Genomic DNA, 12,969 nt, shown 5'->3' with positions numbered 1-12,969 from the left:
TGCCAAAGTGACAAAGCGGCCAAGCGACTTCTTTCCCCAGGGAAAGAATTCACTTATATGTCACTTTGTCATTTTGCCTTTTCGACATTTCAAGTTCGACCAAGACACATTCGACAAAATACATCTTTGGTTATCTGATAGGAACCCAAGCTCTCATATTGCTAGTCAAATACAGGCTTCCTGGACTGTAGCCAGAGCTTTGAACCTTTATGCTACAACAGCTGATTATTTAGACCTGAGAGGTGAAGTCCTCCTCAGCTCCTCTCAGAATGTACACATGCAGGTGCATGTGCGTTTGTGTGCTTATGCGCGCGCGTGTGTGTGTGTTTTTTTGAAGAGTAGAATCACAGTTGTAAGATTTACCTGCAAAGGACAAGATTATAAGTTTTATTTTGTTACATCTTGCACACTAACGGACACTGAGTTATCATCACAGGTATGGTGAGCAAATTTTTCTCACAGCTGTATCTTCTATGGGCCATTTTAATAAACAAAGAGAGGTTTTGTTGCTAATCTCAAACATGGTTGTCTCATCATCCTACTGTAAATGCTGTATTTTTAAAGTAGGATTGCATTTGTGAGCAAGAACACTTCAGGTGGTCCCAAACAAACTCTTTCCTGTAAATTATTTTTGTCTGTTTCAGAGTTTTCATACTAGGACCGTTTCTTCACTGGACTAGTAAAATTAATGCTTAACATATTGATAACGCAAGCTAAGAAGTAAGGCTAGGTGTGTGATGTAAAGTGAGGGCTGCAAGTTATGTACCACAGTACAAAGTTTTCTTTACTTGAAGCAGGATAAGGTATATCCTGCTGCCATACCAGTACACAATTTACAAGTTTTAATACATTTGGATCATTTGTGTGTGCGAGGGTAACGCGTGGTATGGTGGATCACAGTGGCCACATACAGAGATGTAACCTGAATCACCTGCATCTGTATGTTAGAAACAAAATTGAAAATTAATTTTGCACTCCCAGAATGATAGTTTGAGATGCAGGTGGATTATCTGTCCCTGCTTATTTAAATGCATGTCATCAAAATAGTGGCACTGATGCAACAGGTTTAGTCTGGCTGGCAGGAAACTAAGGAATAATAACACAGAGAAGTCAGAATGGGGAAATGACCGTGCCAAATATGATGGACTTGCTAAAAAAGGATCTACATTATATAATCGTAAATTTAGTTCAGCGAATGGGAAGTGCATCGAAAATGCCATTCAGCGAACAGTTCATAGTGAGATTGCACTACAGTTAAGATCAGAAAATTTGCCCTTTCCTCACTATAGTGAGATCTTGGAGTTGGTATATAAAATTAGCAGGGGGTGTGGAGGATGCAGCCCCCCCACAAGAGTGGATTCGCTGAATGGCATTTTCAATGTAAGTGCCGTTCGCTGAACTGCATTTTCGATTATATAATACAGATCTGCTAAAAAAGGCTAAGTTAAACCTATCCAAAGTTTAAGACAGAGAAACATATATTAGGGTATTTTATAGTGAGTCTTGATTTAAGTCATAAGAATGAAAATGTGCAATCGTTAAATGTTTTAGGGAGATACTTCAGATGATTATAGCAAATGCACATGAAATGTTTTACTCTTCAGTGCATTCTTCTCTGTAAGAATAAATAATGCTATACGTATGACAGCTCTATATTAGATGATCGAACTTTCAAACGTTCAACTATCATATGGTCGACACCATATGATAGAATTTTTGAGAGTTCAAATGTTTTAACGGAGATCTCCGTACAGCGTGGAATGGGAAGATTTCCCTTTTCTGCACTATTGTGCGATCTCGAAGTTGGTATATTTAAAGAGCGGGGGTGCAGAGGGGTTTGGCCCCCTGCTTAAAACATTCAGGTAGGTTATTTGTGTAGTTTATTTTTTTTATTAGATTTTCGAACTTTAAAAAGTTCGAGCATATAGTGTCGACCATGTGACAGTTGAACTTTTGAAAATTCGATTATCTAATATTGACCCACGTATGGCAGCTATGATGTAAAAAATACATGATTTACCCATGATGTCAATAATTCAAGGAGAATATTCTCAACTTTGTGCAAGTCCTAGGTACATTTAGTCTGTGTGGGTTATTCTGTCCGAACATGAAACAGAACTAAAACTAATTTACCAAATTAAATGTTCTTTCTTTTTGTGATTCTGCATTTACAGGCTCTTATTGGAAATCGTTATGGGTATCGACCTATTCCCCGTGTAATACAACAGGAGGAGTTTGATGTTCTTTATTCCAACCTCAGATCAGATGATAGTTCCACCACACTTCTTAAGGAGTGGTACTGGATGGATGAGAATGCTGTGCCTCCTGTATATGTCTTACAGCCAATCGATACTAAACTATCTCACTATAATGACAAAAACCCAGTCAATCAGCAGCAGCATGAACATGACGTCAAAGCTTGGAAAACTATTGAGTCTCAGTTAGCAAAACTACTTCGTTCTGCAGCTTTAACTGCAGCAAATAGAGGGACACTCAGTGAAGAACAGAAACATCAGTATTTCAAATCAGGTGAGTGTTGACAAAAGGATTAAGTGTATATAATACCAATGGCCAAAAGAAGGGTAAAATGTCCGATTGCAAATGGTTTTCTACTTTATATTTGTGGTACAGAAGACTTGCAAATTGCATCAGCATATTACCTTTAATCAACTTTTATCTATAATTTCAGTATTTCATTTAAATAGTGTGGCACAGCACAGTATAGCACTCAGTGCGGCGCTGTTTCTCTTAAATGACAAGGCACTGCACAGATGACATCAAAGCTAAAGCAGTAATACTGTGGTACTCTAAGGATAGCACAGAACAGTACCACTAGCTTGGTACAGCATTTTACCAATGGCATATAAAAGTAGAACAACTGCCATCAGTGGTATAATACAGTTATGTACACAATAACAGAGAGAAACAGCAGTGACATATCATACCAAAGATGTACCACAGCTTGACATCAATGGCATAACACCATACAAGTGGTATGGTACAGCATGACACCAAAAACATATCAGAATGCAGACACTGCACAGCTGTTTGGCCTCACTTATGTGGTTTAGTATAAGCTGTAGACCATCAAGTGGCCTGTGTCACTAGAGACTGTACAGAACAGATTATCTCTGGCGTTGTAATATATAGGTGGCATGGCACAGTATGGGAACAGTAACACATCATAGTACAGAAGATTGTCAGTGGTTTGACACAATATACATAGTACTGAATAAAATGGCATAATTAGCAAGGCACAGCAAATAGCATGGTAGTGCATAGTACTAGTTACATAATATGAGAGCACAGATGGTTTCCATTGTTTCAGCAGCAGCAGCATAGTAGAGCACAAATGGCAAGGAACAGCTAACACACGTAATTACGAGTAATAAAGCACTCACAGTATGGCACTGCAGAGCTCCAGTGATATCACTGCTTCATGTAACTTATTGATAATAGCATGGTAAATTGCCAGGGTCAATCTAGAAATTGATATATATATATATATATATATATATATATATATATATATATATATATATATATACATATATATATATATTGTTGTGTCTTTCAGCTTTTCCCGGTTAAGGGTCGCCACAGCGGAACTCCGGTCCGCTAATGATTGGTAGTTGATTTTTACGTGCCGAGTTACCAGCCCTGATGCACAACCTTCAACGAAGGTACGCCCATTCACGCATGTCTCCATGCAGAAGACGATCTAGCTGAGAATCGAACCGGACATCGTCTTACTGTGAGGTGACAACGCTACCGCAACACCACCACCATATATATATATATATCTATATATATATATATATATATATATATACACACACATATACACACACATATATATATATATATATATATGTATATATATATATATATATATATATGTATATATATATCTATACATACACATACATACATATATATGGGAACACTTTATAATCCCGAAATTCTGAAATATCGAATTTCAGAATCCCGAGATTATAAAGATGAAAGCACAAAATTCGAAACCTCAGACGCGTGAATGTCAAATTTCCGAAGTCCGGAGATGCTGAAGTAGTGGTTCTGGTGTTGTGGTTTGTGAATGGATAGCTGGAAGTTCAGGTAAGTATTTAATGTGTAAGGGTTTTGGTTAGGGGCTTTAGTGTGTGTCAGTGTGTTTTGTTACTGTGATGTGTGTGTGCGAGGGGAATGTAGCTTGTATGATGGTGTTTTTGTGTGTCTGTCTGTGTAGTGCGACCTTGGTGTTAGTATATTTAAGTAGGGTGGTATGGGGGGGGTGCATGGGGGCTTGCCTCCCTGCTTGTATGTAGTGTAGGTTTGTGTGTTTGTGTGTGGGGGGAAGTTGTGTGTATGTGTGGTGTATGTTTAGTGTAGGATTCGCGATTTTGAAATTTGCGCTTCTGGGGTTTCAGCTTTATGATCTCAAGATTCTGAAATTCGGTATTTCAGAATTTCAGGATTATAAAGTGAACCTATAGATATATATATATATATATATATATATACATATATATATATATATATATATATATATATATATATATACACATATATATACACATATATATATATATATATATATATATATATATATATATATATTTATATATATTTATATATATATATATATGTTTCATTGGCTTGGTCGATATCTCTTTAATTGACCACATTTGGTCAATTACACAGATAGTCGATTGACAATCGCTAGGTAGAAAAATACTCCCATTCCCTGGGGATTGTGCATTCCTGGGAGTTAATTTCTATAATTAGCCGGGGGTGAGAGAGTTTGCCCCCTTGCAAAAAACAATGTTTTAAAGTTGCATGCATTGAGGTTCTTACTCAGCACATGTGTACTAGGTAATCGAAGTTTTGGTCCAATGTAGAGTGGTTTACCTTCAAGATGTTGACACGTGTTAGTTGACCAATTGAAGGTAAGTCACACACAAAAAATATATATATATATATATATATATATATATATATATATATATATATATTTATATATATATATATATCCCATCAGAGAAAGTCCAACTGCGTACACTGCCCATTCTAAAAATTAACCCTTCATCACTGTTGAGCCCAAAGGCGATGGGTTTTATTAAATGTTTTGTTGATTTACATTCTGAGTTCATTTTTATTGTGGCTGAATTTTTATATGCACATCTTGGCTTTACCCGATTTCTGGTTTTTGCATTGTACACTGCCCATTCTCACAGGAACCCTGTAGAGAAAAACTCCCAGAATTAGCAGATGTACGATATACTATTCTAAAGAAAGGTGTATAAAAAATTAAAATAAAACAGACAGAAAATAGACAAGATCAAACAAACAAAGAGAAGGAGTCCATTTACTAAAACTGGTTGAATATCCTAATGGTAATGTACAGTACTGCACAGCTTCACTAGTATGGCAGAGCACACTGTCAATGCCCTTACCTCAGCCTAGTGCCTATGGTAAAGCACAAAAATGGCATATTATTTGTAGCAACAGCAGAATGCTGCCAAATACATAATATGATTATGTTTCCATACATCAAAGATTGCATTAGTTGAGACATAGTACATCAACCAATGTCAACTTAGACTAAATCACATACGGATCAAACAATGAAGGCAAATGTAAACAGTTTATATCTGCAATCAAAGCAGTACACCTAAACATGTACCCCCAATGCACAACAAAAAATATCACCAACTAACTAGCCAACACGACTAAACTTACTGTACAGCTATTTCTAAAACAGTATGTTTTATATGGGCAGCTTTACTCCCCCACACACCTATAAAAGAATACAAAAGATATGTAGTGCATGGAGAGTGCTGATTATACTCTGATATTCAGAAAAAGACAAATCAGTTAAACTCTACAGTGGTGCTAGACTCAACCTTAACAAATGTTAACCACCCCCTGCTAAAGTTAAAGTCAGGTTTCAGGCTAGGCAGTGAAATCAACCAGTACAAATGAAAGAGGCAGAATAAAAGATGTGTTTGTCTGCTGTCCATTGTTAACATGTCCCTGATTTCCTGTTCTAAACTTATCAGGCTAGTAGAATAACACAATGTGTGTTCACCTGATTTTCTGAAGGATACAAACTCTGAAACCTAAATGTATGCAATTATTTAATGTCTTCAGTCCTCAGTAATTTGTCCTAAAACCAAGGACATTAAGAGAAACAAAGCCAACATATGAGGCAAAAATAAGGACAGTTGAGAGGCATTGAAAGTGAGTGTAAATTTAAAGGACCTAGTGGCACTGCCCTTCTGATAGCACTCACGAAAAGTTTTATGGCTTTGAAAGCTGGCAAAACACTTAGTGCTTTTTCCTCAATCTTTAATTTCACTAGCAGTACATGGAGGAGATAAAGGTCCATACACTACAAAGAATTAGGAGCAAGTCAACGATGCTAATCTAATACTGTGTGTTCTCAACATGGATGCCATGATTCACCTCTCGAGCTTTGCTCTTGTGGTGATTTTCTTGGCATTCACCTCTTGAACACATAATAATGCAGTTAGCATCAGTGACCCACTCATAGTACTCTATATTACACACCCACACTTCACATCTTCTCAATTCTAAACAAAGGAAAATAACCATGAAATACGCTATAGCTGATAACCCATAATTTGACTGCAGCATAGTTCAATAAATGTAAACAGACACTTTGTAAAGTAAAATCTGCACATGATGAAACAAATATACAACCTAATCAAACGTATCCAACTATCAAGTCAAAGTAAACTTTATTGTCGATCGGATATACACAGCAGTGCAAGCTGAATGAAATTACGTTGCTTTGGTCCCCATCCAAGACATAACAATGAACACATAGTTTGAATGACAGTAAGACTAATGCACATACACTAATAATTAAAATATTAACGACACAATAAATTACTACAATTGGACAGGAAGACATTATACTAGTAGGTATTGCAAGACTATGACATCACATTGTGACTGCTTTTGCACTTCATCAGCTGTAGTATCATATATTCTGATGTTCCCATTGCACATGTATGATGTGGTGACTCACTCTTGACTATTGTACATTCAGGAAGTAATAGCATAAGAGATCAGGCTAATTGTGCCAATTACTGAAGCAATTTGCCAGAGTGATTACCATAGCTGATACTTCATAACAAGTGTCATACTAATCTAATTATTTACTGTCATACCTGGCATTCAAGTTCATCAGCCTTATGGATAGAGGGAAGAAGCTTCTGTTCAGTCTAGATGTTTTGAAGTGTAAGCTGCGCTACCATCTGGCTGAGGAAAGATGGAAGTACATGCCATAGGCAGAGTCAGTGGGATCGTTGATTATCTTCCTAGCCCTTCCCACATACAGAACCTTGTGCAGATCATTCATGGATGGGAGCGAGAAACCAATGATTTTTTCTGCTGTCCTCACTACCCTCAGGAGAGTCTTGTGGTCAGATGCTTTGCAGTTACCATACCAAACTATGATGTTATTTGAAAGGGTGCTCTAGATAGTCCCCCGTAGAAGGCTTTGAGGATGGACTGAGACAGGTTTGCCCTCCTCAGTTTCCCTAGAAAGTGAAGACGTTGTTGTGCCTTCTTCACTGTGTGGGCTAATATGAGTCGACCAGGTAGGTCATCTGAGATGTGCACCCCCAGGAACTTGGTGTTTTTGACCTTTCCACTACCACCCCCTTAATCTTAACTATATACGTGTTTATATATTTTTCTGTCATTCTGTACTCAGAGTCACAGAGCATCAAATATTTTTCAGTTAAACTTGTCCCAGTGAATCCTGTGGACAGCTTTAAATGTGCACTCTGAAAGGGACACCAAGCTCATCTGACATAATACAATCGCTGAAGTACCATAACTCATCTATTTGTGAACAATGTCATGCTACTTGACCAAAACTTGCTCAACCATCCAAACAGCTCCCATATATGCACATCTATATGAGTATATTATGAGTTATCACAAATACTACTGCACAAAACACAAAACATAGCACAGTTCTACTTGTGACAAAATCAAAAACAAAAAAAATCTGATTTGAAATTATCACAAATGTAAATGGAACATTTATATTTGTGATCATAATCCTAAGTAAACCTTTAAATAACAATACCTCTGTAAATTAAATTAATTCCACAACCCCCCAGCCTAACCATAAACCATGGAAAAATACATTACACTATAGCTGATGTTCCATATCTCAAATATGATGTAATCATACCTCACAACCTGTGAGCACAACAAATCTGGATAAAGCCAGAAATAATGGTCGGACAAAGACCTAAAAATAGGGGCAGATTTTAAATATTGCTCCTATAAACTTAGAAAGTTGTTACAATAACAAGCTTTGTATTATTACGTATTTTCTGAAGGATATGAAGTCTTGATACTCAAATGTCTCATTATTTAGTATTATTTAGGCACTTCAATCCTCAACGATTTTCCAAAAAACTGCAAATTTTATGAGGAACAGACCAAATATATGAGGCAAAAAATCTACATATACTGTGAAAATCTGGAAAGTTGAGAGGTATGGATGTAATGAGAACTGTAGCAGTGACAATTTTAATGCTAAAAAAAATCTGAATAAAGCAACCCACAACAAAACAAATGGCACTTGTGTATAGGTTCATAGGTTAGTACTAAGCTAACTGCTCTTACGAGCCATTTTAAGCCTAGCCAATTATCCCTTGTGAGACTCAAACCCTGCACCTTGTGTTTGTAAGGCAAACACCTTAACCATTAGGCCAACCTATATGATAGACATTCAAATTTTGAAAAGTTCATATACTAATCTCAAAGATTCAAATCCACAATACTTAGAATCACAAAGATTCAAAGCAAAACAAAAGCTATTTTTGCAAGCAGGCTAACACCCATGCACTCCCAGATAATTTTATACATATACCAACTCTGATATCACAATACAGTGGGGGAAAGGGCAAAATTCCAGATCCCCACTGTACAGGGATCTTGCCTACCTAAACAGCAACAATGTTCAAAAAGTTCTTTTTTTTTAATTCTGTAGCTGACATTTCAAATGATCAAACTCTTGAAAGTCTGAATGTTTGAACAGAACCTATATATACATATATATATACATATATATATATATATATATATATATATGTACACACACACACACACACACATATATATATATATATATATATATATATACATACATATATATATATATATATATATATATATATTTATATATATATATATATATATATATATATATATAAATATATATACATACATACATATATGTGTACATGTAGGTTACGACACAACCTAATAATTAGTAGTATACTGAACGACATTATACTGAATTCAAAACCCTGAAAAGTCAAAATCTTGAAACTTTACATTGTTCAGCTCAAAATACCTACTATTAGCATGCATGTACTATATGGATACACTGTGCCAATCAACAAACAATCCCACTACCCTGTTTGTGACATTTGGAAAAGAGTGCTAAAATAGGTCCTGCAAGGAGGAGGTTAAGTCCAGCTTTCCACACATGTAGAGAAGTAGGTATTTTGAACATTCCAGCATTGTACATTCAATATACTGCTTTTCCTACGCTGATCATATTTAGGAGGAATTAAGAGACTGTGACCTGGGAGTGGAAGCAGATACGACAGTTTCTTCTGATCCACACATGAATGTCATTAGTAAGTGTTACTATGAAATAAAAACAATACTAAAGGACCATCAACAACAGGGAAGCTGCAGTATTGCCCCTGATCTATAAATCTTTTATGAGACCTATCTTGGAATACGGATTGGACATTTGCATTTATAATAAGAAAGTTTCAAAGGTATTTCACATGGTAGATTTACTCTGTGAAACATCTGAGTTTTGGTGACAGATTAAACAAACACTCTCTGTTCACAAACTACAGATTTGTAAGAGGGAATTTAATTACGACTTACAAAAGCAATCTCAATTGTATCTGTGGAACTACAATAGGGATTTTATTTCCTCTCCATACTTTAACTCTATGAATACAAACAAATTAGTAGCAGTTTTGTGACTAAATTCAAACTTCTTTGCCATGATTTTTTTTTATATTAGAGCTAGGAGGTGGTGGAATTCTCTACCACTGCATTTAAGAATCCTGAATTCCTTGGTGTCCTTTAAGAAAGAACTTGATTAGATGCTTGATTGTGGGAAAGGGTTTTTGATCCTAGATTTAAAGGAAATAGATCTTTGAAGGCATTAACTAAGGCTTGGAGACTGGACCGTAAAACACTGTAACACTGAAGTTGACATGGACCCATACACAAATATATATGAGTGCAGTTCACTTGTCGAATGATAACTTTGTCAAAGTGCACTGCTATTTTTTTTTAGTCGAAAATACTTTTTGCCAACTGAAGAGTTTACTAAACAGAGGAATGTCAACTATTCAGTTTTTGTAGGACATGCACTTTCTTTGAGTTGTGGGGGAAATTAATGTGTGCAATAATGCGCAATTTTAGAAGATACCACAGGTTTCAGTACTGTGTGTGCAAGTGTTAGCAAGTAGGACTGGAGTAAGAGCTAGGTTAAGGGATGGTTTTAGTGTTGTTCATGCTCTAGTGCATAGGGATTCTGTTTGAGTACCTTATGTTGTGATACTATTATAGAAGGCGTTTTTCTTAAGGTAAGGCAAGTAGGCAAGTGATGACTGTCTGTCAGGGTTAGGTAGGAGGACACTGTACTGACATGCTTGTGGGAATGTGTAAGTGTTAGAGTTAACAGCAGGGGTTAAGTTATATCATACATGTGCTTTGTGTGTGTGTGTGTGTGTGTGTGTGTGTGTGTGTGTGTGTGTGTGTGTGTGTGTGTGTGTGTGTGTATTAATGAATAGGTTCTAAACTGGACATCATGTGCAGTAATAGTGCCACGGGAAAGGGTTTTCTAAGGTCAAGTGTAAAGTTAGGGCTAGGGGCAGGGTTCATGTTTTCCTACCCATTTTACTAATACATGCCACCCTTAACCCTGCCCCTGTCCCACCAACAATTCTGCACCTGACCTTAGAAAAACTCTTCCCATTTCATAACACTACCACTATTCCAATGACGTGGTCAAGTTACTTGTAGAGTTAATGGATTGGAAGAAGAAAGCGTGCTCCTCTTTGGATCTGTTGAATTTTGGTATTTTAAACATTTAATGTACTGGGATTGATCTTCTGTAGTCTGAACATTCAGTACTTCAATCATTTAAAGATGCTTGTATATATACATATATATATATATATATATATATATATATATATATATATAATATGTAAAAAAAATATATATATATATATACACACACACATACATATATATATATATATATATATATATATATATATATATATATACATATACACACACAGTTATGGATATACTAAAAATAATCATCATACATTTTTTTTTTTGCAGAGGGAAGCTCCCTTGCTCCCCCACACCATCCGCTACTTAAATATTCCAACTCCATGATCTCACAATAGTGGGGAGAGGGCATATTTCCCATCCCCTAATGCAATCTCACACAAGTGTTAGTTAGCTTTCCTGTTAACCAAATTAAGCAGGCTGGAAAGCAGATGACTTTCACAAGTCGACCAGTTTATTTGGATCCATATACATACATACATACACACACACACACACACACACACACACACACACACACACACACACACGCACAGACGCACACACGCACACACACACACACACACACACACACACACACACACACACACACACACATGTATGTATACACACACTCACATACACAGATATGTAAATATGCATACATACATAAGTGTGTGTGTGTGCATGTGTGTATAGTCCTGCAAGGATTTAAAGTCTTATAAACATTGGTAGAATTAGTGCAGGCACAAGAAACCAATGACAAGTACAAACAGTGTCCGGCCTCACAGAGTTCACATTGGGAGTGGGTGTGCATCAGGGTTCAGCTCTGAGCCCACTGTTGTTCATACTAGTGACAAACTACACTAGCAAAAAAGTTGGAGGGGGACAGATCAACAAAGCTGCTGTATGCAGATGATGTGGCATTACAAACGGACTCTAAACAACAACTTCAGCAAAAGACAGGGGAATGGAATGTAAAGCTGAAGGGACATGATATGAAACCGTATACAGATGACAATTGTTATGGGAGTAAATGGGGGAAATCAGAAGAAGATGAGAACTGTGATAGACAGGAAAACAGTGATACAGGTCAATAGGTTGAAGAGAAGGGAAGTCTGAATGAGGTCAAAGCTAGAATAAGAGGGGCTACAGCCAACTGGCACAGTGTCAAAGGTAGTGCGTGAAAGAAGAATGCCAAAGAAGCTGAAAAGTAGGTGTATAGAACAGAGGTGTGACCAGTACTACTGTATGGTACAGAAACCTGGACAGTGAAGGCAGAGCAGCTGAGGAAGATACAGGTGATGGAGATGAAGTGTCTAAGATGGGTGGTGGGATGCACACCCTGGGACAGATGAAGAAATGAGGACATCAGGGCATAAGCTCAAGTAGCTCCAGTTACATAGGTCAAACAGAACACATTATGGTGTTTCAGGTACATGTGCTGCAAAACAGAAGACTGTCTGTTTAAGAAGATGTGGGACAGACAAGAGGAAGGCATAAGGAAATGAGGGTGTACAGCAAAGAGATTGTCTGACAGACCTGCAACAATCAAGCATGACAGTCAAAAGAGTGGCACCGACTTGAGAGAGACGACAATAGTTCACATGACACTCCATCTCCGGGTAGAAAATGGGAAAAGGGTGGTGTCGATGATGATGATGATTTATATAAAACATATGAGTGTTCTAAATACACTTAGTAACAAAGTGCAGTGCTGTCCACAATGGCTTGAACCGACAGCTCCAGTGGCATGGCACACTGCGAAGAGTCTGAGACACTGAAGCAGTACAGCTCAGATACACTGACAAGTCTATGCCT

General features: G+C 36.9%; 1 protein-coding gene across 1 annotated transcript in view; it reads left to right on the top strand.

Moving 5' to 3' along the window:
* NWD1 (NACHT and WD repeat domain containing 1) overlaps positions 1-12,969 on the top strand; it is a 1,242,814-nt gene that overhangs the window by 345,182 nt on the left and 884,663 nt on the right. Inside the window, exon 3 of the mRNA XM_044090721.1 lies at positions 2,175-2,529. Within this exon, the coding sequence (XP_043946656.1) occupies positions 2,175-2,529 (355 nt within the window). The remainder of the gene's footprint in view (positions 1-2,174; positions 2,530-12,969) is intronic.

This window comes from Protopterus annectens, chromosome 13.part0, assembly GCF_019279795.1.
Source record: "Protopterus annectens isolate FY-2018-M chromosome 13.part0, PAN1.0, whole genome shotgun sequence".
NCBI lineage: Eukaryota > Metazoa > Chordata > Ceratodontiformes > Protopteridae > Protopterus > Protopterus annectens.
Note: the sequence above shows the minus strand (reverse complement) of the source record. Positions and strands in the feature narration are given on the sequence as shown.